General features: G+C 40.2%; 2 protein-coding genes across 4 annotated transcripts in view; one reads left to right on the forward strand and one right to left on the reverse strand.

The window, feature by feature from the left end:
• The window catches only part of POMP (proteasome maturation protein), a 391,736-nt gene that overhangs the window by 173,553 nt on the left and 192,414 nt on the right, over positions 1-25,769 (reverse strand). The window lies entirely within an intron of this gene.
• FLT1 (fms related receptor tyrosine kinase 1) overlaps positions 1-25,769 on the forward strand; it is a 202,294-nt gene that overhangs the window by 13,196 nt on the left and 163,329 nt on the right. For all 3 annotated transcript variants that reach the window (XM_084878676.1, XM_084878677.1, XM_084878678.1), the window contains 2 exons: positions 15,668-15,764; positions 16,150-16,373. In XM_084878676.1, coding sequence (XP_084734802.1) covers positions 15,668-15,764; positions 16,150-16,373 — 321 coding nt within the window. The remainder of the gene's footprint in view (positions 1-15,667; positions 15,765-16,149; positions 16,374-25,769) is intronic.

The following is a 25,769-nucleotide window of genomic DNA, read 5'->3' on the forward strand; positions in this document are numbered from 1 at the left end:
ATAATAAGAAGAAATAGAGAAACATAAGCATTAAGAATTAAAATGAAAATAAATAACTATCAATAATAACCTTAAGTATTATTAAATGCTTCAATCAAAAGACACAGGGTAGCTGAATGGATATGAAAAATGATCCAAATATATTCTGTTTATAAGAGATCCAGCTCAGAATAAAAGATTCACACAAGAGGAAAGTGAAGGGATAGAGAAAATGTTCCCATGCAAATGGAAACAAACCAAAAATCTGGGGTGTCAATACTCATATCTGATAAAATAGACTTCAAAATGAAGGCCATAACAAGAGACAATAAGGGTCACTATATAATAGTAAAAGGATAGATTTACAAGAGGATATAACCCTGGTAAACATTTATGCACCCAATATAGGAACACCTAAATATACACTTCTAGAGGACTTTAAGGGATAGATTGATAGCAATACAGTCATAGAAGGGAACTTTAACACCCCACTAACTTCACTGCATAGATCCTCCAGTCAAACAATTAACAAGGATATACTGGATCAGATTAAAATGACATTTTTAGAACATTTCATCCCAAAGCACATGGGTCATTCTCAATGATAGATCACATGTTAGGACGTAAAACAAGTCTACAAATTCAAGAAGATTGAAATGAGATCAAGCATCTTCTCAGATTATAATGGAATGAAACACTCAAAAGCTTTTCAAACGCATGGAGACTAAATAGCATGTTATTAAACAATGAATGGGTTACCAATGAAATCAAGAAAGAAACAAAAAAACTTTCTGGAAACTAATGAAAATGAACACACAACAACCCCAAATCTCTGGGACACAGCAAAAGCAGTCCCGAGAGGGAATTCATAGCACTACAGACCTACCTAAAAAATAAAAAAATAAAAATTAATGATAAACTATTTAACCCTACAACTTAAAGAACTTGAAGGAGAACCACAAGAAAAGTCCAGAGCAAGGAGAAGGAAAAGGAAGGAAATAATGAGGATTAGAGCAGAAGTAAATGACAAAAAAATCTAAAAGATCAATGAAACCAAGAGCTGGTACTTTGAAAACATAAACAAGATTGAAGAACCTTTTGCCAGACTCATTAAGAAACAAAGTGAGAGGACCCAAATAATTAAAATCAGAAACGAAAGTGGTAAAGTAACAACTGACATCATAGAAATACAAAGAATTGTAAAGAAATACTATTAGCAACTATATACCAACAAGCAGACAATGTGGTTGAAATGGACAAATTCCTAGAAAAATACAATCTTTCAAAATAAATCAGGAAGAATCAGAAAACCTGAATAGGCCAATAACAATTGATGAAACAGAAGCTCTCCCTTCTTCCCCCCAGCAAACAAAAGCCCTGGTCCAGACAGAATCACAGGGGACCTTTACCAAACATTCAAAAAACTAATACCTATCCTCCTCAAACTATTCCAAAAAATCCAAGAAGAAGGAACTCTTCCAACCTCTTTTTATGAGACTAACATTATCTTAATTCCAAAACCAGATAAAGACACTACAAAGAAAGAGAATTGGAGGCCAATATTCCTGATGAACATAGAAACTAAAATCCTCAACAAAATATTAGCAAATCGGATCCAGCAATATATTTAAAAGGTCATACACCATGATGAAGTGGTATTTATTCCAGGGATGCAAGGCTGGTACAATATTCACAAATTAATAAATGTGATACATCACATAAGCAATTTGAAAGACTAAAAATCACATGATCATACCAATAAGATGCAGAAAAAGCACTTGACAAAATCCAGTACCCATTTTTTATAAAAACTCAGCAAAGTGGGAGTAGATGGATCATACCTCAACATAATAAATGACATATATGACAAGCCTTTGGCCAACGTCATACTCAATGGACAAAAACTAAAATCATTTCTCCTAAGAACAAGAATAAGACTGGGATGTCAGTTTTTACCACTCTTATTCAACATAGCACTGGAAGTGCTAGCCATAGCTTTCAGATAAGAAGAAAACACAAAATTCAAGTGTAAAATCCTTAGTTGAGGATTATTTTAAAAATCAAATCAAATCAAAACCAACATCTACCCAACATACCTTGAATGTTAAAATCTAGGAAATAAAGCCACTTTGGTTTTCCTGGTTTAGAATAACAAGCTATTATGTCTGAGAAAAAGACACTGTTCTAGAGCATTTTCCTGGAGGCATTATTTTCTGTCTGAGATGGATATAGCCACAGCCTTGATTTCCCTGTTTAATTGGCAGCCCTTCTACTATTATCAGAAATGGAAACATTTCTTGCCCTGTTGTTGTTCCTTGGGTCTCTTGCTCTTCCTTAGGAAGAACAAGAGGAATTCAAACCTGCAAGAAGTCAAGAGAAAAAAGCATTTTCTTTTAGCTTGATCTACTACTTAGAGGGACACATTTCCATACCAGAATTTAGCCACATTTATCCCAAACTAAGAAAAATCCTATCCTGCCATCTATTGAGGATTCTTTCATTAAAAAACAAAAACAAAAAACAGTGGAGTGGTCAAATAGATATACTCATTGGATGAAAATTATAAGGAGTGAGATATAGACTGTTTGATTTTTATGTTTGTTTTCTTTTTCTAAATTGGCATTAGAGACACCAAAAATATATGTAAACAGAGGGAAGGCAGGGATCTATTAGAGGAGATTGCAAACAAACAATTTTAAAAGGCCATGTAAACCCTTGTTACAGCATTTGGACTATGATTAATGGTATTGTTTTCTTTTTGGAAAACACTGTTTAACTCTCTTTTCCACTTAATGTCAACTGCTGGATTGGATTTTTGTTCTCTGTTGTTATTTGGAAATATTTATAGCTTTGAAAGTTTCTCCATAGGAAATTCTGCTAAAACTAGGGTGTGGGGGGCCTCAGGGATTGAGTAATTCCCCTATTTATTACTAAATTATTATTCCCTATCCCTAAATGTACCTATAACTTCTTAAGTGTTAGGGGATATTTGACACACATTGTTAATACACAGATGAGAAGTGGTTCTACCATTCACTCCCCCATTCCCTGTTCTCAAAACTCATAAATGAAAAATACCCTATGCAAAGTGTTTGTCACATAAAGTCATTTAGCATTCAGGAATTTAGCATGAATGCCTTGTATTTAAGGTGATCTCTATTTGTTGACTTATATATTCTCCTATATAAGTCATCTAATATGTTAGATGGGATTCATATAATCAATTTTTAGATGACTCATGTCCTAGGAGGCTGCTCAGGGCTGCAAGGCCTTTGAGCCATTTTCCAGCTGTAAATACAGTACAGTGCCTAGGACATAGTAGTCACTCAGTAAGTGCTGATTAAACTGACTAAAACTATATCCTAATTACCCCGCTAAGTCACAGAGACCTTTGGAGGAGTCATGGTTCCACATTAGCTCTTCTTCTAAGAAACTATGTATGAGTCATGTAGGTGAAGGAGGTTGGCAGATATGTGTACAAGAGTTGGTGATAATTCTCCCCACACATCTAAAATGTTCTGTTCCTTCCATTTGGGCCACCTTTCTTATCCTTAGTTGAGCTTGCCATGTTCTCCTGAATTGAATCTGGACTCAGGCTTCTGAATGAGGATCTAAACTGCCCAGCCACCAAAGAAATGGTTCCCAGGAGATATTTCTTTTAATGGGTCCTCCTGCTGCTATGCTCTTGCTGTTCAAGGTTTCCAAACAGCACAGAAGAGGGACAGTTTATGGAGAACTTTAATTTTTAGGTACACCAACACAGCCTAAAGATACTAGGTACTGTAACTGTTGTTGCCATTGTTTTTCCATCTTGAATAAGAAGGTTTGGGCTAGGAATAGGAGTGAAAAGGGAGAACAAGTTGAGTCCTGGCTAATGGATCACATCCCACCGTCTTCTTTTATGACCCTCATTGCTATGTCTTCATCCCAAGCCTCTTCTGTGATTTCACAATGTGACCTGGGCATATATTCTAGAAAATGTTAACTTTTGGATTTTTTCTTTTAGTGGCAAGTGAAGTCAGATATTTATTTATATATGAAGACAATAGGCCATTCTCTTCTCAGCAAAGAGGTCAAGGAAAGCAGAGTTGTAGCATCCAGAAATTTTGAAAGGCAGTTTGTAACAATTACTTAAAAAGTAAAGATGAGTTTTAGCAGGTTTGAAAATTTGAAAGTCTTTGAAGGAGAAAGACTCACTGGTGTTTCCCTTTTTGCAAGCACACATGCACTCCTTTAAACCTTACCTTCAAAATCATTCTGAGAGAAGTTCCTCACTCCCTGGGCTGGGTTAGCTACCTCCACAGTTGGTACTTTCCTGTGATAACATACAAATATAATGTAATGTTATCCTATACTAGTGACCCTGTGCATGAAATTCATGCATGGGGGGTGTCCCTCAGCCTGGCCTGCATCCTCTCCAATCTGGGACCACTTGGGGGATGTCTGACTGCTGGTTAAGGCCCAATCCTGGGCCTTAACCAGCATCTGGACATCCATCTCACAATCTGGGACCCTGGCTCCTAATCACTCACCTGCCTGCCTGCCTGATTGCCCCTAACAACTCTGCCTGCCGGTCTGCTCATCCCTAACTGCCCTCCCTTGTTGGCCTGATCGTCCCTAACTTCCTCTGCCTTGGCCCTGACACCATGGCTTTGTCTGGAAGGATATCTGGAAGGTCTCCCGGAAGGTCTCCCTGTCTAATTAGCATATTGCCCTTTTATTAGTATAGATAATAAAGGCATAATATGCAAATTGACTGAATGGTGGAATGACCAGTTGGCGTGGGGTGGGGCTGGCAAGTAGGTGGCACCAGGCCAGCCAAAGCATGTGCCAACAGGCAGAGGGAGGGAATGGTGTTGGGGCAGGTGGTGACCAGCAGCAGCGAAGGGGTGATGGGCGGTGGCTGGCACCATCCCCTGATCAGACCCTCTGGATGTCTCCCACAGAGGGAGGCCAGTGGCAGCAGTAGGTGGGATGATGGAGGCGATGCTGTCCCTGATCTTCTGCCTGCTCGCCTCCCACAGAGGGAGGCCAGACTACGGCTTCAGGGAGAAGGCCTAAGGCATCAGAAAGACATCCCCTGAAGAATTCCACACTGTGAGGGGGCGCAGGCCAGGCTGAGGGACTTCCCCGCAAGTGCACGGATTGTTGTGCACTGGGCTCTCATATTTGTGTAAAAAGGAGTTTATAAGTAGGAAATTACATACACTTACGCATAGTTTTTACTTATCTATTATTCAGCCTAAGTTAAAAACTTAAAGAAAGCAATCTTTTCTTCTTATTATATGTTCCTCTTAGTATATGCTTAAAATATTAAATGGGAGAATAAATACTGAGGCTAAAATTGGAGAAATCAAAAGATGAGGGAGTGAGAGGAAGTGGTCTTATGGGAATGTAATAGACAAATGAGGGAGGAATTCCCAGATTCCCGGAGCCATGGGCCTCTTTCAGGGGAGGGGGTTGAGTAGTTTAAGTTGTGGGGACAGAGCTGATAGTAGGGACCTTACTGCATATCCACAGACGTCTTCCTTCTGGCTTTATGTAACTTCTATTTGTGCTGGCCTTGTCCCCAGAATGAGCTGATTCATATGTTATTTTAAGGCCTATTAGGTTTATGGCCAACTGGTAACAGAAATTGGTGTTGTGTTTTGCTTTTCATCAGAGATGTAGTGTCTTGGATGATATAAAAAAGACAAAGTTCTAGATAGATTAATGAAAGTGTATGCATAAAAATGTCCCAAGAATTAAAAACAATGTTCTCCAGGTTTAGGGTGCAAATTACTAGAAAGTTTCCTGTGATGTTTGTCAGGAAGGTCTTCATTCACATAATGAAATGAATGAAAAACATTTTTAAATTATTTTTTTTAAAGATGAGATTTTTTTTTTAAAAAAAAAGATGATGGAGGCTGGTGAAAGCACACTGCTTTTAATAGGTTATTTTCCCTTCCAGAACCATAACTCTCAGCAAAACTCAATAACATTAATTCCACCTGAGATGAGATTTTTTTTTAAAAAGTTTGTAAAAACTTAAGAAGGAACAGATATTACAAATATTTACTAAGTAAATTTGGCGAGTTGTATGATAACATGGAAACTGAAGGAATCCAGAATTTTTAAAAAGGAATAGTTAAGTCAACACACCCATCCCATTGTCTAAACAGGCTTAGTCTCCAAAGTATGCTCAGTGAAAAGCAATTATATTTCAAATAATTTAATGTAGAAGAAAACTGATTTTGACAATATTGAAACACAATGTCAAAGATAATGTTTAATGAGCCTTAGAAAGTATGCTAGCATAGCTTTCAAAAATTCAATTTCCTCATGATGAATCACTTTATTGCACATTCTTGGCCATTTAAATCTCAAGGGTCAGAGGGTTTTGTGTATATTATTGGTTATAAAGACAGAGATATCTCAACTTTCTTCTTAGTGAGTGAATTTATAAAGCACTATCTTTATAGACTGTCTAAAGTACTCAAGAAAAATGTTTTCTATATGGTTAAAATTTTATAAACTGTCCAAGTAAACTTAAAATTAATCTCAGGCCCAGCCAGCATGGCTCAGTGGTTTAATCTATGAACCAGGAGGTCATGATTCGATTCACAGTCGGGGCACGTGCCCACTCGACCCCCAGTGTGGGGTGTGCTGGAGGCAGCTGGTGAATGATTCTCTCTCATCATTGATCTTTCTATCTCTCTTTCCCTCTCCCTTCCTCTCTGAAATAAATAAAAATATATTTTTTTAAAAAGTAATGTCAGAACTTCATCAGATCCAGCTTTTTTATTTCCTTTTATTTCTACGCTATTTTTATATGCAAAATAGATGGCATCATCTCATTATTTGTAATTGATTATAAAGTTGAAGAATATATGAACAGACCAAACATTGGGCATGAATAGCTACACTATTAAGGCACATGCTTGCCTGCCTGCCTATTCTTCTTCATTTTATTATACAAATTTTAAAGGCATTACTTTGGATTCAAAAATTAGCATGATGCATTTTTTTTCCTGGTTAATTAATAGCATCACAACATACAGTTCCATAATTTTACCCTAGAAAAGGTTGTGTGAATCTGAAGGTTATCTGTGTTGCATGACAGATTATAGGCAGTGGCTAAGCTAAATTTAACAGTTCCAATTCTAGTTTATATACTTTAACCAATATATGGCAAGCTTTTATATTGAGTTGATTTCTCAGATCTTCTCTAATGCTTTCCTTCCCAAGGGGACCCACAGGGGCTCATACAGATAATATGTCCATGAAATTCAGAAACCTGCTGTCATCATCTCCATAGTCACCTAGAACTTTAGCATTGAACAGTAATGGACCCAGAGTAATTGGTAAAATAATGGATGGTAGAACAAACTATAATCCCAGGGCCTTGTAGAGCAAAGAAAATTTTCCTTTAAATCATGGGTTGCATACATACAATCTGATGCTTCCAAATGAATAATTGTAAGTTCAAGCATTTTAATGATATTACTACTATTCTTAATGCACATCTGTCTTTATGCTCTTTCAGCAATAAGCACTCTGTCACAGTCTTGCATACAGGTATATTGCATGTGTTTATTGAAATTGCACCTCTACTAAGCAATCTCTTTCTAGTGTTCATAACCTGAAAGTTAACATATTCTGGTCTGAAATCAACATGAACAATAAAGAGCATAACACTGCTAGTGATAGGATCCATTCTGTACCCAATGCCATCAGGCCCAGCCTCCCACAGTCCTCTGAATGTAGACCAGTGGAGAGCATGCCTCAAATGCAGTGCATTTCCTGCTGTTGATAGAGAAATGGAGACGTGTCTGAGCCCTGCCTGACAGAAGAAACCATCATCCCAACATTTTTAGGGAACAAAGACCATTTGTTCTGTTCATCTCCCTTTTGTAACCAGATGAAGGTCTACCAGACTTCTCTCCTGAATACTTGCCGAGCTGTGTCCCATGCACTGTCCACCAGATCTTAACCCCTGCTCCAGACAGCTCAGATAACGTCCATGACATCTTCTGGTAAACTGAAAAGACATGTTGTTAGGCAGCTCTACAGAGGTGGTTTCTCAACCTGCTCAGTGAAAGGACAGTAGTGTAGGAGGAGAGCATTTCTGGGGAAAAGGTAATTCCTTGGCAAGCAGGAGATTTCTCACTGACTGACCTTAATTAACTCTGATGTCACATGAAAAGGAGCTGTGCATGGGACAGGTCATTGGGAGGCTAGATCCCTGATGGTAGCCTGGTGACAGTTCTGTTGATAAATGAACGTGCCCTGTTAAACCATGACCCTCCGAGAAGCCAGTGTCAAGTGAAAAACAGAGAGGTACACTGAAGACGTGCCCCCTCTTAAACAGTGGTAGTAGGAATGTCAATGTGATTAGAGTACTTTTCTCATGGTTAACATCTCAAACCACACAGAATTTTTTCCTTTTAAATAACTTTTATAAAGCTTAAGGAAAATGAGTAAAGCCCATGCCTGATGGACTGAATACTGTTCAAGTTCTGACTATTTTAGATGTTGCCCACTGCAGAGGCTCATTGTGGATTGTCCTTTGTGTCATGTGCTGCACATCTATGCATGGGACAACCAACAATTAAAACATGAATTGTAAAGCAGCTTTAAAACAACCCACAGCGGAATTATTTAAATGAACATATCTATAGGGTAGTGGCACCTGCTACTTCTGAAATTAAACACTGAAAATAAGTTTTATCACTTTTTTTTACACTTGAATTTAGAACATAAAGCTATATAAATGATTACATTTAAGTTTTATGTTAAGACATGGAGACCAGACACTTTCAAATGTAATAATTAGGCAATCACTTACAATAACAAGCACTACAAAACAAAAAGCCAGTGAGTTCTTTTTGTGGGTCCATATGGTAAATGGTGAATATAACATAATGTAAAGATGTCTGGGAAAATAGCAAATCCCTGGGATTAGCAACTTTCTACAAATTAAGTGAATAGGTTGGGAGAAACTAGGTTTATAGTTGTGAGTACACGATACACAACACTTATTCTTGTATTATTATTTATTAATTATTGCATTATTTTCCATATGAACAACTGTAACCAACTTTTGCCTCATCTGGGTTGTTGCTGAATAGAAGCAACCTAAACATGGTCCTTGGATGACTCTAAGGTCAATGACACAGTCACCCTAACATAATATGCTATATTTGCTCATCTAAAAGTGCCATTGTCCAATACAATCAATTTCTAAAGCCCACACTAGAAGCCTTTTCTATGTCTGAAAGAATAAAGAATGTGACTAAGACACACACACCAAAACCTCTTTCATTTCTATATCCACCTCCCCACCAGACCTAAAGCAAACGACGTTTTCACTAAGAGAAAAGTGTGCATATGGGTAGGTAGGTACCTGTAAGTGCTTGTATCTATGTAAACATTCTTTCATTTGTTTAGGTGCTTCCTTGATTTAAGGCCAGTTTTTTAGGGAGAAAAATAACATTTTTAAAACTGATGCGATGGCTAATTGTGGCACTCAAGTTATAATGCTGCCGTACAGATTCCCTTGGTTTTCCCATCTTTGATTTAGTCTCTTGGTAGATGGAACATGAGCCCTGGACTCTTGCTCCATCATCCCAGAAGCAAAAGCAAAATGCACATACAGAAGGCCCTCTTGCTAATTAGTTTATTCAGTTATATAATGTGCACTTCATATTTCCCGATAAATACTTTCATGTGGCATGACTCAGAGATCAAGACCAAGATGTAACTTTTTATTAAGTGCTAGAGCCTTACAGAAATTAGAATCTCAAACAAAATGTTGGTAGTTTCTGGAAATTTGGTTTAACTGCAATTGCATTCTTAACCTTTTTTCCCCCATTTGTCAGCAACCAAATATATTTTAGGAGATTTAATGTGAGACTTAAGCTTTTAATAAGCTACATCTTGAGGAAAGAATATCTTTTATTATGAATTATGCTTAATTAACCTCACACAACCTTGGTAGAGGCTCATGATCTTAAAATCAAATTTTAGAAACATGATACTTGGGGATTTATATTTAGCTGAAGAGATCATTTATCACATAGGATTATGCACTATTGGAAACAAGGTCTGTGAAATCAAAGACAGATGTATCTCACTTGAAATAAAACTAATGTAAAGAGCTTCATATTAAAAACAAATAAATTGAAATCAATAATTTTACTATAAAAGGGAACAGAGCTCTCACAATATAATTTTCAATGGGACTTGATTTGTTAAAATTCCAATTTAAATAAAATTTGTTATATAGAATTCAGTTAAAATTAAAAATATACAATTAGAAGTGATTTAAAATTAACATTAAACTAAATTCATAAAAAGATTGTGATTTGGGAGAACAGTGATTTTTTTTTTTTGCAGGATGTTTATAAAGCTTTTAATACATAAATAGTGATGTTATTGATCATGAGGGAAAAATTATTTCTCTGAAATCAGCCTTCTAAAGCTTTGAGCCAGAAAAATAACTAACATAAAATCTAACATCAGTGGGTTCATATGTGCCAACAAAGTTTGAAATAGCTTGATATTCTAGGCCTTCAACTTAACTCTGTGATTACTTTAGTCGAGTTTTTTTGTTTTGTTTTTTTAATCACAGCTTTATTAAAGGGTCATGAAGTTCTATTCTCTTTCTTACCTACCAGATAATACAGAACAAACAATGAAAATAATATTCAGACTAGGATAACACAATGTCAGTGTTCACCTAAGTCCAAGGACACATATTGCTTTTTTAATATTATTAGTTCACACTGCTTACTAGTTTTTTTCTAATTAAGAAGTATGTGTTAAAGCGTATTTCTATGTTCTGCATTGTGCTTTTTATTTATTTAATAATTTTCCTGATATAAGGAGATTTCTTTGGCCCTCATAATTATATTGTAGTTTACTTAGAAGAAAACAATAGTTCACAGACCACCTAGTTCACTGTGAGGGCAATAATTCTTGTAAGGCAGACTTCTGGGTTACCATGCCAATCTGTTTTGATCCCCATCTGAGCTTCACAATGGGGGAGTCATTGTTAAATTATAGTGCTCCACCCTCGGAAATGAGGTATCTTGTGGATTTGTTTCTGAACGAGCAGTGTGATTCCAAGCTACTTACTAGGAAGATCAAATTAAGTTGTGCATGGTGTGAAGATACACCCATATGTGGACATATTTATATCTTTATATATATCACTACTGAGATGGAGAACATATCTGACATGCAGTAGGTAGTCCAAAACATGTTAGTTAAATATTCATTACTCAAAGAGCTATGTGGATGTTAAACTGCCTTGAATAAATATCTTAAGGCATAATGTCATTTCAAAGCATTTGAAGAATAAGTATTTCACTTTTTTACTTTACTAGTATTAGTTACCTTGTTAGTATTAGTCATCTTGGCCCTTCCATTGATCTTTATGAAACTAGTTTCCTGTTCACTGAGGAATGGCGATGTACTCGGGGTCTAGTTCCTTGGAAATACAGTTTCCTTATACTTCTCCTTTCCTTTGTTTTAATGAACTTCTTTTACCTGGCTTCCTCATTCCAAGTGCAAAGTTAATTGATGTCAGTGGGGATAAGTTACATAGCAAAATATTTTTCTTAGCCTTTTCCTTGTACTGTTTCTAATACCTCTTTTTGTCTCAATGTCTTATTTAATCACTCAGCTGTATTGTCTTCTTTCGGTTGAAGGATGGAACGGGAGTGAAGAGAGGAGTGTGCAGGTGGCATATTCTTCATGGGATCTTCTCTCTGCTGGCATTTGGGTGATCCTTTAAGGTCAAAGGTTCTCTCTGATTAGGATCAGGATTGCTGATGATAAAGAAAGATTCATTCGATTTGGGAACCAAAGCTGCAGGCAGTGGGAATGACCCGTACCTACCATGAAAAGGGAGCCTTTTCCCCGTGGCTTCTCCTAGGATGAAAAAACTCCTCAGCTCCACACAAGCCACAGAGCTTACCTGCAATCAATGCCAGAATTTTCCACAGGAAGTGGTGCTGGGTCTTTTCCAGCACATGAACAATTGCTCCACCAAATCCCCAGCATTGCCTGCCCTAAAGAAGGGCAGAAATCATTCTGGCCTAGACATTTCTCAGGACAGGTATTAGCAAACACTGGCCGTGGCTTTAGAAATGCCTAGCGTGCCCACGCATCACTGATTTTGAGCTAGACATTGCCCCAGGAAACCCATACATATGAGTGAAGTACAGAAGGCTTTCCTGAGGTGCCTGAATGGATTGACTTGTTCTGCGGGGGTATGTGGTAGACCAATTGTATCCATACAAGTCAGTGATTTTAATTTAACTTAGTTAATATTGAACCTTTTTTTTCTAGTATTAATTTTATACCATAACCTGTTATATGTAAGAGTTACTTTACGAATATTAATTTATATTATCATCAACACCAGAAAAGCAGAAAATGTTCCTTTAATATCTTTGCAAATACATGCCCAGCACACTATTCCCTGACAAGTGGAGGGGGTAGCAGGTCCTGTAGCTGCTATGCCAGACAGCGTGGCCACCCCCTCGCTGACACAGCACTGAGTCCACACACAACACCTGTGAGAAAGGGCGCGGTTCCCCAGTCTTACACGGGAGGATACAAGGAGCAACAAATTCAGTAATGACAAAAGCCATATGGTGAGTGAATGGAGAAATTAAACTTCAAATGCAGCTCTGCAGACCTTTAACTGAATAATCTAGATTTCATTTTTTATTTTTTTAGAAATTAGGACCCAAGAGGAACACTAGAGAGCACTGCTAGACTTAAATGTGGAATTTGACATGTAGAGCTCATCTCTCAGACCTGAGATCTAACATTAAAACCTGGAGGACTGTCCAGCTCAATCTTCCACCTTGAAAGCCACTGTATAAATCTATTTTTTAAAGTAAAAAATATTCCCTAAGATTGGCTCTACCTAACTTCCCTCCCTCCCAGAGTATCTTCATTCCCTCCCCAACCCTTATTCCTGATAATCCGGGGCTTTTACTAGACCTTGCGCTGCCTCAGCTGGAAGAGGAGAAGGAAGGTGAGGAGGGGGAGTGGGGAGCAGAGGAGAAGGAGGTGGGGAGATCTTTTTTTCTCTTTCTTTTTTTTAGAGCAATAAATACCTTTATTATGTGAGCTAAGGTAAGAGGAAGGACAATCTATTTGCCTTTCTGGGCCCTGATTGTCCCCAGATAGAACTCCAGCTCTCTGCTCGCGCGCAGCCACCAGCTCAGCCACATTGGCCTGGTCTTGGAGCGATGCATGTGCGAGTCTTTCCCCTCTGTAACCGCTCCCCTAGAAGACTGCTGGCTGTGGCGTTGTTTTCCCTTTCTTCATATTTCTTCTGAACTTCCTTTTGTTATCCTCACCTGAGAATATATTCACTGATCTGAAAAAAGCAATTAATTTGCTGAGCTCCATCTGACTAGTCAATGAGAGCTTCAGGAGAGAATCAATCTCCATAGTATATGTGGCTCAAGTAGCCCTGGAACAGCGACTGCTGGTAAAGGAGTCAGAGCCAAGGTTATCCGGTCCAGGCTCTCATTTTCCAGATAAGAGAACTGAGTTGTGGGGAGAGGAGTGACTTGTCCAGGCTCACGCAGCCAGTCAATGGGATGGATATTATTATTGTGTGGTGTAGAGATGTAGAGATTAAAAGGCACATTTGCGGTTTATTTTATTGTCTTACAACAATCCTTATGAGAAGTGCTTGTCAAATGTCACGTAGGAGTGAACAGTTTGTTTTTTCTGCTCAGTGACCAAGAGAATTTAGAGATTAGTATTAAGACAAACCAAATGACATCTAAAACTGATTTTGGTTCTAGAATTAGTTTTCCAAATGAGGAAAATAGTTCAAAAGGAAGATGACTTGCCCAAAATATAATATTATGGCCAACTAATGGCTAAGCTCTGTTTAGGACCCAGGAAAATTTATATGCTTTGTATTCAGAAAAAAAAAAAAAAAAAAGGCCATATATACAGTTGACCCACACAGGTATTAGAACTATATTTTGGATGACATTGACATTTCATCCTGAGAGTTTTTAATTAATTACTAATGTTGACATAAGAAATATCCCAACCTATGAAGAATTTTTATAAGTTTATTTGAGCAAAATTGACAACTGCCAGGAAGCAAAATCTCAACCGATTAAAAAATGCTCCAGAGAATGGAAGTTTTGTAGCTTATTTTATACATTACCATCAAAAGAGGAGACATAAGGAGGCTACATGAAATCCACTAGTGGTAGATTAAGGCGTGGGAGAAAGCAAAGCAGGGAAATCTCTGGGGCTGGATAAAAAGTCAAATGGAGATACATACTCCTGTTACATTTGTGTGTACAGTATACTTTTAACATTAACTGGGCTTAGAGATGGTATTTGGGGAACAAGATAACAATGAGGGGTTCTGTGGTCTCCTGCTCTGGTGCCAGTGATTGTGCCCTGAAGGGTCTGGAAAAGGAGGCTACTCTGATGTTTCAAAGGTTCACTTAAGGTTAAGATTGACCTTTGTCAAGGAAGCTACAGGCCTAGGACTTGACCCACCATGACCACTTTTAGTTAGGAACTTGGATGTGCACACCATCCTCTGTGATTACTTTAGGTCTCTAAGTATGTAAGGTGCCATGCAGGCCTCCTCAGGTGTAGTATGTGGCCCCCTTTTTGTTCACACTTTTGTGGTTTTAATGTAGTAATTGCATTTTGAACCATGCATAAATCTATTAATGTTCTAAATTAATGGGCTTTTGGATATTATTTAAATCATCCTATCTAATAAAATAGTAATATGCAATTTGACTGTCACTCCAACACAAGATGGCCACCGCCATGTGGTCGAAGATGGCTGCCCCATGTGGACACAAGATGGCTGGCAGTGGAAGGCAGTTGGGGAGGACCAAGCCTGCAGGGGAGGGCATTTAGGGGTGACTAGGCTGACAGAGGAGGGAAGTTGTGGGGAACCAGGTCTGCAGGGAAGGGCAGTTGGGTTGGGGGGGGGGGGCACCCAGGCTTGCAGGGGAGAGCAGTTGGGGGAAACCAGGCCTGTAGGGAGGGCAAGTGGGGGGGTGTGGAGACCAGGCTGGCAGGGGAGGGCAGTTAAGGGTGACCAGGCTAACAGGGGAGGGCAGTTAGGAGTGACCAGGCCTGCATGAGAGGGCAGTTGGGGGCAACCAGGCCAGAAGGGAAGGGCAGTTGGGGGGATCAGGCCTGCAGAGGAGGCCAGTTAGGGTCAACAAGGCTAGCAGGAGAGGACAGTTAAGGTGACCAGGCTGGCAGGGGAGTGGTTAAAGGGCAATCAGGCAGGCAGGCGAGCGATTGGGAGCCAGCAGTCCTAGATTATGAGAGGGATGTCCGACTTCCCATGGGCCTAAATGGGCAGTTGTACATTCCTTGAGGTGTCCCAGATTGGAGAGGGTGCAAGCTGGGCTGGGGGACACAGCCCCTTCTTCCCTTCCCCAACCCCCATGTGAATTTCATGCACTGGGCCTCTGGTTTTGTATAGAAGGATATATAATATTCACAAGTCTGACTTGGACTAGAAAAAAGTAGTGAATTAAGAGAACTTTGTATTACGTGTACCTTCCTGCATATGAAAGTTAAGTTAGAGATGAATAGTCACCTTTATGGAAAGATATGACTTTAAAAAAAGATGAGAGGGCAATTTACAAATAATACATTTCAAAATTTTATTTTCCAGGATCTACTTCAGGTTCAAATTTAAAAAGTCCTGAACTGAGTTTAAATGACACCCAGCACGTCATACAAGTAGGCAAGAAGCTATCTATCAAATGCAGGTAAGTGACTGTCAGTTGGGGGATAATCTTGCTGCCCTTCCTAATGCAAAGTAGAAATGCCACCTCTCAGAGTAGAAAAGTAGAGACTTCAGTGGTCTCTTGTGATTTGCAAAGTGCAAACCACTTGTGTACTGCTTCACATGGAGGTAATTTACCTCCCAAAGAGACTCACTCATTCAAAGGCAAACAGGGGAAGGGATGCCCTAAACATTTTTGCATTATAATCTGAGTTGTTGAAAAGGTTTTCCAAATGCCTTGCTTTTCTATAAAGAGAGAGATGACTACCCTTAAGAAAGGACCTCAGAATAGTGCTGCCTCACGAGATGGGTGCCGCGGAGCTGGCCACAGCCCTAATTGTGTTTTATTTTCTTATCTGTGATTGCAGGGGGAAAGCAGACCACTCATGGTCTTTGCCTGAAACAGTGAGTAAGGAAAGCAAAAGGCTGAACATAACTAAATATGCCTGTGGAAAGGGTGGCAAGCAGTTCTGCAGCACTTTGACCTTGACCACAGCCGAGGCAAATGACACTGGCTTCTACAGCTGCAAGTATCTATCTCCTACTTCAAAGAACAAGCTAACAGAATCTACAATCTACATATTTATTAATGGTAAGCTTCCATTTTCTACATTTTGTTTTTTATAGCTTCTCAGAAGTTATAAACCTACCCTGACCCATTGGAAAGGGAGCTTTCCTAGGGAGTGGGAAAGAAAAGGCTTGGGGAAAAGGTAGAACTTTTTAGAATGCATTTTAAAAATATATTTTTTGTTGATTTCTGAGGGGAAGGGAGAGGGAGAGAGAATAACATCAGGGAGGAAAGAGAATCATTGATTGCTGCCTCCTGCACGCCCCATATTGGGGATTGAGGCTGCAACCCAGGCATGTGCCCTTACCAGGAATCGAACCAGTGACCTCTTGGTTCATGGGTTAATGCTCAACCACTGAGGTACACCAGCTGGGCTAGAATGCATTTTTAATGCATTTCCTGAGTGTTCATTTCAATTAGAATTTTCATGGATTGATCAGTCAATTGAATGCTCCCTGAAGAGAGAGATTCCTGTTTTGTTCACAAAATAGTATCCCGACCGACGCATAGTTGGATGAATAAATGAATGACAAAATTTTAGTTCTATCTCTTAATTACTGAGAAGCCCACACTATAATACAAAAGTTTTTGTCCTTTAACACAACTACACACTCTTACATGTTAAAATTATAAAATGTTGTTCTTTCTACTAAATTTATAAATATAATGTTCTTGTCTCTTGAATGCTACAAAATTGGTTCCAGTTGGTGAAGTTGTATGAGTTCATGTTCCTTAAATAAATATCTACACTAATAAAAGAGAAAGATGCAAATCGACCATACCTTCGTGACACCCACCAGCCAATCAGAAATTAGTATGCAAATTAACCCACCTTGTTGGGTTAATTTGCATACAAAGGCACTGAGCAGCCCCGGGGCAGGATGCTTACATTGTCACCTTGGTGACAACGCAGGTGTTCCATCCCAGTGGCTCCGGGCCTCTGGTCAGCATGGGAAGGCAGAAAGGCGGCTCTGGGCCAGAGTGAAGGAAGTGCTGATAGCCAGGGGTAGGAAGACCCACCCTTGCATGAATCTTCATGCTTCGGGCCTTTAGAAATGATATAAGAGTTGGCATGTGCCATTATATAGGGCAAATAAGGGCAAAAGGTAAAAATTAGTCATTTTTTCAGTTATAATCTTTATGGAACTATTTTTCCTTAGAGAATTAAAAAAAAGTAATATTCAGAGGGAAGGAGTGCAAAATTCTTAAAGAAACAAAATTGATGGTAGAAATGGATCTCTGAAGAAGTATAAGGAAGAGGGCCTGTTAAATTGTTCTTTCTTGGCAGGGAATTTTTTTTTAAATGAGGCCCTAGAGAACATACAGCAAAATTAGTAGGCACCTTAGGCACAAAAGCAAAATAAAAAGCATAGAGAAACAACCAACCAATACATTTCAGTAGCCTACATACACATCATGTTTTATGGGTGAAAGAACTGGATCCTTGCATTGGTGGCAGTACATAGAATTACATTTTGGTGGAAATATTTTTGAATTTTTGAAATAAGACAATTAGACAATATTGTATAAGAGCATGGTATGTAATTAGCAGATTCAGGATTAGTCTTGGGAGACAGTAAAACAATTGTATGATATTGGCAGTAATATCTTTTTGTTTTAAATCCTCACCCAAGGTTATTTTTTCTATTGATCTTTAGAGTGAAAGTAGAAGGGAGGGTGGGGGAGAGAGAAAGATTTAAAAAGAGAGAAACATCGATGTGAGAGAGACACAACAACTGGTTGTCTCCTGCATGTGCCCTGATTGTGATGAAATGTAAACTGAGTTATGTGTCCTTGGCCAGGAAACCAAACCTGGGGCCTAGGAATGCAATCATCCACTTAAAAATATGAGGAAGTAGACAGGGATCTTTGCCAAGGGAATGAGCCTCTGCTACAGGTGGGAATGGCAGGGACAGAAAGGAAGCCAGGTAGGGCGGAGAAAGTGCAGAATTAAGGAGAGACTTTCAGAGATGCAGCTCAGGGAGAAAGCAGACACGAAGTTTGATAGCGGTGGAAAAGGATATATATGCAGACATCTGTCTCTTTCTCTAGTTCCACACAGTAGGTTATGCATTTTCTAACACTTGTAAAGGAAAAAAACACAGCACTTTATCTCTGTCCTTCTAGGGAAGTGGGGTAAAATTCATTAATACTAAAATTCTCATAAATGACCTCCTACACAGGTTTATCATATTATGATTTGCAAATATAATACTTAAATAAGTAAAAGATTTCTCTCTCTCTCTCTCTCTCTCTCTCTCTCTCTCTCTCTCTCTCTCTCTCTCTTTCTCTCTCTCTCTTTCTCTTCCTCTCTCTCTCTACAACTAATATTCAACTCTTTTCATCTTTAATTTCTATACTGTTCAACAGACCTCATGGGTTTATGGAGCCAGTAGGTAAGGGCGTACAGAACCCACCTTCTTCAGTCCTTTTGGTAATAGGGGAGAAACAGCTATTTAGAAATATTTCCATTTAAACTGTACAACAAAGCAGATCTGCCCAGCAACATTACTGTGGATTTCAAATCAATTGGTAACCTCAGCCCCAAGAGGGCAAGGTCCATACCTCTTTAAATGCCTTTAATCTGCAATGTGCCTCCCTGGGAGAGTGCCTCATACAGTAAGAATTCAGTAATATTTGCTCAATGGGTATAGGAAGGGATTAACAGACTGTGTAGAATAAATACTATGTTGAAATTGGCATTGAGGATAAATTCCAGCTAAGTACAGTGCCATGACTAATTATTGACGTCTGTTATTAGATTGGGAGGAAGAGTAATAGCCATTGTGTCTCATATTTATCATCCCTGCTGTCCTGCGTAGTCCAAAAACATTAGCATAAAGTTACAAGTACCAGTATCTCAAAACTCCTGCACAATCTGGTTGGACACCAGGAAATGGTCTATTTCAAAGGCTAAATACAAATGCACTAATTATATTTCATAGGACTTTAGTATAGGACATATAAAGTGCTCCATTTTGTAAGTTCATTGGAAAAATTATAAGACTAATTTAATCAATAGCACTAATACTAAAAGATATTAAATTAATAATAGTAGCCATAGAGGAGTACCATAGACACACCTTTTGAAAAGGTAAAGATTTGTAGTCTGGCAGGGTTCTAAGAAAAAGAAAAAGAATCAGGGCTGCATCGCTTTATCTACAGTGTAGGGATGATGAACACACTATTAGACGCTAGTGGTTGCCGGCTGTGTAATGGGCACAGCTCCCACGTGAGCACTATGTGGATGTTCTTCTAATACGGAGTACACCGGAAAATCAGTATCAGCACTATAATCACTGCTTGTATAAACCCGCAAAACCGCTGACATAATCCATTTAGCTATTTCACTTCCTTACTAAATGTCTGATAAATTAAAATTTCCTTTAATAACTTCTTACTTTTATAGTTTCTTTTAACCTAAACAAATGGTTTTATTTACATCATGCTAGTTAAATCTGACTAATCCATGAAATCTTCTCTTCATCTTAGTGTGAACTACCTAAGACCCCTTTGCCGAGCTATGTGGGCAGTGAGGGGAAAGTGTCAGCAGCAGAGGCGGCTGGTTTTCTTCCTTAGTCTCATTGGCGGGAGGAGAAATTGGCTCCAGCCCAAACTTTTCTAAAAGTTAGAAGATTTCATTGAAATTATGATTGCACCATATAAGTTGTGACTATAAAGTAAGAAAACTGACCAAAAGAGTTTTTAATGGCATCTCCAAAGTTTTTAATACTTTGTCAGTGTCTCCAGTTTAGTTAGGAAGACCTTGAACTTGACGTGTTGAGTTCCCCACACGTGAAGTCAGCCTGTACCTCTCCAAGCCCAAGATTTTCAGGGCTATATAAATGTAATGTCTTCTCTGGAAAATTATAATTGAAAGGAGGAATATTGGGGGGGGGGGGTTGCTATGGTTGAGTGGTTGGATTCTAGCTCTTCCCTGTTAATGAAACTCATCTCTTTCCTTTTGCTTCTCTTCATTTGGTTGCTTTTCTTTCTGCATCTATTTAAGCAAATGCAAATGGGTTGGGGCATTATCATAACAGATTTTCCTCCACTGGTTCTCTCACTTATATAAATCTGATGAGATTTGAGTAGCAGCTTAATTTCAGTTTGAAAACGATCAGACACACTGTGTATGTGATTGAAAAGTAGTAGAAGTTCTAACCACCCAGATATTCTGGGAGAGAATAATCATTATGCTTTCACATCATTTTACTTTAAAAATGTCCTGCTTGGCCATGGGACCTCAAGTAAATGAAAGTACTAACAGCACAGACATTCTGAGAAGAATTCATTGTGCTCACTTGTACAGCACTTCAGATTTTCCTGAAGAACTTTTCCATAATTAGCTCTGAGAAATTTAAGTTGGTGTTATTTCTTCCATTTTATATATGAGAAAACAGCCACAGTGACCTGCACACAATGGACAGAGAATAAAATGACAAGCTGGGAGGGGACCCAGGTCAGTCCCTGGGTTAGGGCTATTCCCACCACACTGGAGTTTCAGTCATTGACTTCAAACAATGAACTAGTTTTGTTTTGTTTTTAATCTTTGAGAATATACATTATATAGTTGTTTTGTATTGTTTTTTTTTAAAATTTCAAATTCAATTTTTTCATTTTCTTTTGAGGAAAAGTTAAGTGGGTTTTAGAGTGTTTTTCTGAAGGAAATCCTGATCTTAAAGAGCCTTGTGTTGTCCCCTGATGGGGACTGAGCTCTGTTGGCACACCTACATGCACAGGGTTTCACTGCTGCGTTGTAGCTCACAAACATAGGTAGGAGACACCACACTCCTTACTAAGTTGAGCAGAGCTTTTAAAAATGTGCACCATTGCCGAAACCAGTTTGGCTCAGTGACAGAGCGTCGGTCTGTGGACTGAAAAGTCCCAGGTTCGATTCCGGTCAGGGGCATGTACTTTGGTTGCGGGCACATCCCCGGTAGGGGGTGTGCAAGAGGCAGCTGGTCGATGTTTCTCTCTCATCGACGTTTCTAGCTCTCTATCTCTCTCCCTTCCTCTTTGTAAAAAATCAATAAAATATATTTTTTGAAAAAATGTGCACCATTAAATGTGCTGTGGAGTCCAATTAGTGGGTGAGAGCAGCATTTAAAAAAAAAAAAAAGCAGAATAGAAAGAAAAATGTCCAAATATATTGCAAAAGGTATGGGTAAGTATGGTTTAGTGAAAACACTTTTTTTTTTTTATAAAGTTTTTGTATTAATTTTATACATGTACTTTCACATATACATTATACCAACATATATGTAAAATACATATGAGTGTGTGTGTGTGTGTGTGTGTGTGTGTGTGTGTGTTTGATGTAAAATGTCTTTCTTATTGTGGAACTTGGAAGAAAAAGTTTAAAAGTTGTTGCCCTGGCCAGAGTAGCTCAGTTGGTTAGGCATCGACCTATATACCTAAGATTTGCCAGTTCAATCCCTGGTCAGGGGACATACCCAGGTTGCAGGATAGATCCCCAGTGGGAGGTGTGCAGGAGGCAGCCGCAGCCAACCAATGTTTCATTCTCACATCAATGTTTTTCTCTCTCTCCTTTTAAAAAAATAAATTTAAAAGTTTTTTTTTTTTTTTTAAGAAAAGTGTTTTTAATACCCCCTGCCCATGGGGCCCTTTCCAGTCTGCCTCAGAACTGTCCTCCTCATAGCCTGTCTGAGTGCCGAGGGCCGGAGTTTGAGCCTTACCTACCTTGACTCCTTCGCCCAGGGCTGTGATGAGCGTGGCTCAGCAAGTTGTGGAACTGAAGGCAGCCAGAAAAGAAAGAAGGAAAATATGGGGCCTGGAAGGGAGCTGGGGAGTCACATGGCAATCTGGGGGCAGAGCTAGCATCGAAGCCCCCCTCCAAATTTCCCCACACCCCTGCAGTTCAAATCCTGACCCCTCTCTGTCCACAGGCAGATGGGACCAGAAGGGTGCCTCCTGAGTCTTTAGGATTCAGCCTGCCTCCCATGCAGGCCCAGGCCCAGAGGATGTCTTCATTGGTCTGCCACCTGCAAGAGGGGCTGAGGTCTGGCAGGGCAAGCTTGACCTCCGATGCCCTTGCCCCTGTATTCGTTTCTTACTGCTGCTGTAGCAAATCTCCACAAGCACAGTAGCTTAAAACAATACTTCTTTTTCAGTTCTTGAGGGCAGAGTTCTGATGCAGGTCTAGTGAGCTGAAGTCAAGGCTGGGTTCCTTCTGGAGGCTCCAGGGAGAATTCCCTGGCATCTTCCAGATTTTAGAGGCCACCCTCCCATAAACCTTGGCTCATGACCAGGTCCATTTCAAAGCCTTTTCACTTCTCTCTCACTTCCGTCTTTCACTTAAGAAAAAAAAAAAAAGAAGATGTATGTGTGTGTGAGTGTGTGTGTGTGTGTGTGTGTGTGTTTATTAATTTCAGAGAAATAGAGGGAGAGAAAGAAACATTCATGAGACAGAAACATTGTTCAGCTGCCTCCTGCACGCCCCCCACTGAGGATCAAGCCCACAACCTGGCCATGTGTCTTGATGGGGAACCGAGCCGGTCACTTCTTAGTGTAGGGGTGTCGAACTCAATCAGAGAAGGGGCCAAAATCTAAAATCCAGCCTAAATCGCGGGCCAAATGGTTTACTGAACAGTCATAAACTGACAATGTCATAAACTGACAGCGGAGTGCAGTGATGACAGCGCGGTGCGGGCCACATTGCAAGGCCTGGCGGGCTGGATTTGGCCCGCGGGCCTTGTGTTTGACACATGTGTCTTAGTGCATGGGACGACACTCAACCAACTGATCCACAGTGGCCAGGGCCCTCTTCCACTTTTTAAAGACCCCTATGATTACCTTTGGCCCACCTAGCACCCTCTCCCTATTTGTAAGGTCAGTTGATTAGCAACCTTAATTCCCCTTCGCATGGAACCTAACATAGTTACAGGTTCCAGAGATTAGGGCGTGGGCATATTTGGGGGACCATGATTTTGCCCACCACAGTCTCCATTCATCCCCTGCCCTGTGGGGCACCTAGTCCTACCCCAGGAAGACAGGGGCTCAGTGACTCTCCTGGCCTCTGCCCACCCCACAGGCCCTCTTAGCAAGAGAGTGGGCAGTTCAGACTCAGATGTGACTAAGCCTCGCCTGTGCCTCTCGGGGTGCTGCCAGGGTTGGCCCGCTCTCTGGGGTCTGTCCCCCTCTTTCCAGGTTCTTGGCCAGGAACTGGCCGGTGAAAATGGTACACAAAAGCCTTTGCACATTTGTAGGAGTTAGTAGTACTGCCTTTGTATATGTGTACTCAGGACAGGATCGGGTTTTTATAGCTCGCTATAAAGCGGATCTTGGAAGTGGGAAAAAAAATTTTAAACAAGTAAACATTAAAGTTTTAAAAGGCTCAGTTGGGGGAGGTCATCTCTATACCTTTCATTTGGGAAAAGAGCACCAAAGGGGAGCAGCGAGGTGTTTTCTGCACAGCACTGCGGGCCAGGGACCCGGAGAGACCGGGCGGGGCAGCCACCCCTGTCCTCCAGGCACTGTGGCTGCACCGCCGCTGTGTGGCTCTGTGCACGCTCCTGGCTGCACTCCTGGACGGGTTTCTCACAGCTCGCCTGACCCAGGAGATGCATCAGCAGATGGAGCCTGTGTGTGGGTGTGGATGACACACCTGCTACTTGCAAGGCCTTGTTTGTTGTGTGGGCAGCACAAAGAGCAAAGATATGGGATCTTATCATTTTGGAGTTCCCTGGTCAATTTCTAGGACCACGACTTATAATAGATTTTTAAATGCACAGGTTACCTGTTTTTCAAAAGCACTGTCTCCCCCACCCCCCAACCCCCAGGGAGTGGGAGTGGGAGGACTCTTCCAATAGTCCTGAATATGCCTTGTCTTCATGGTTCCATGTGCCTGGACGTTCTCCTCCAACACTGCCTTCCAGTAGATTCCTCCCAGGTCTGACGAATGGGGCACACATGAGGTGCCTGTCAACATTTCTCAGCCGGATGCTGGCTGAGCAGCTGGTGTTTATTGCTCGTTTTGCCACCCTGGTGTGGCGAGGTCCATCAGCACCGCTATTAGAACAAGCAGGAGCATAGATGAAAAGAGTAGCAACCAGTGGCTTTACGCTGGGCACCTCCAGCTGCCACGGTCTCCTGGGCAGTCATGGTCTTTGTGAGGAGGGAATGCATAAAGGCTGTCAGCCCCAACCTGAGCTGCAAGGCGGTCTTCCTGCTTCTGCCGGTCACACCCGGTATTGGGCCGGCAGAAGGGAGTGCGCAGACAGCAGCGGGGCTGAGTACACTTGCCAAGCCTTTAAAAGCACTTCAGTGGAATCGTGGTCATATCTTTGTGAGAGAAACTTTAAGAAGAAAATATTCGGTCTATTCCTCAAAATTCTCTGAGGAAAATAGGCTAAAACAGTTTACATGTTTTAGGAAGAAAAAAATTAAGAAATCAACTTTTACAGAAAACAACCTCTTAGCCACACTAGTTGGCTACATTCTTTAAAAAGGCCTGGAATTCTTAGCAAATTTATGACATTATGTACTATTACTTGGTTAATGTCTAGAGTCTTCTCCAGATTTATTTTATTTATTTTCAAACTTACTCCTATTTTTAATTGAATGTATTGGGGTGACATTGGTTAATGTAATTATATAGATTTCAGGTGTACGATTCTATGGTATGCCATCCATATATTGTGTTGTGTGTTCACCACCCCAAGTCAAGTCTCTTTCCGTCACCATTTATCCCCTTCCCCCTCCTCCACCTCCCACCTCCTCCTCTCCAGACTTAAAGGTCAGTTTTCAGCACGTGCTCATTTACCCTCCCCCTGCCAGTCCACAGGGCCCTTACACCTCCCTTACCCATGTCACTGTGTCCCTAACGCCTGGCTCCTTCCATTTATTTTCTGAATCTTTTGTTTATTCTGACATGAATCTTTCAGTAAGGATTGGTTTCCAAAGTTTAGTCTCAGGGATTGTCTAAGATTCCTACCCTAGCAGCCACCTACGCCGTGGTTGTTGAGGAGAAAACTTCCCAGGCACCTTGCGTCATCACCTAGAAACCGCAAGTGTGAACAGGCTTCTTCTCACATCATCGCCTGATGTGTTTGCTCAGCAGACAGATGGACACATTGGGGTGCACAGATTTGGAAGTTGGAACTCTCACCTCTGGACTGAGACTTGTCTGAAACCCGGGGGGGAGGGGGAGGTCCTAGGATGGCAGCAATCTGAGGTTGACTTGCATTTGCCAAATTCTACTTCAGATGCTCTAGAAAAAATTCCTAGGAGTTTTCTGGCCTGTCTCTACATACAGCTTCATCAAAAATCTAGTACAAGGTCAGGTTTTTTTTGTTTGTTTGTTTGTTTTTTGAGGAAGTTGTGTAAAAGGGTAAACAAATATTTCTAGAATTAGAATATACACTGAGGACTCTTGATCAGACCTGCAGACTGCTCTGC

This window comes from Pipistrellus hanaki (assembly GCF_964339955.1).
Source record: "Pipistrellus hanaki genome assembly, chromosome: 3".
Classification (NCBI taxonomy): domain Eukaryota; kingdom Metazoa; phylum Chordata; class Mammalia; order Chiroptera; family Vespertilionidae; genus Pipistrellus; species Pipistrellus hanaki.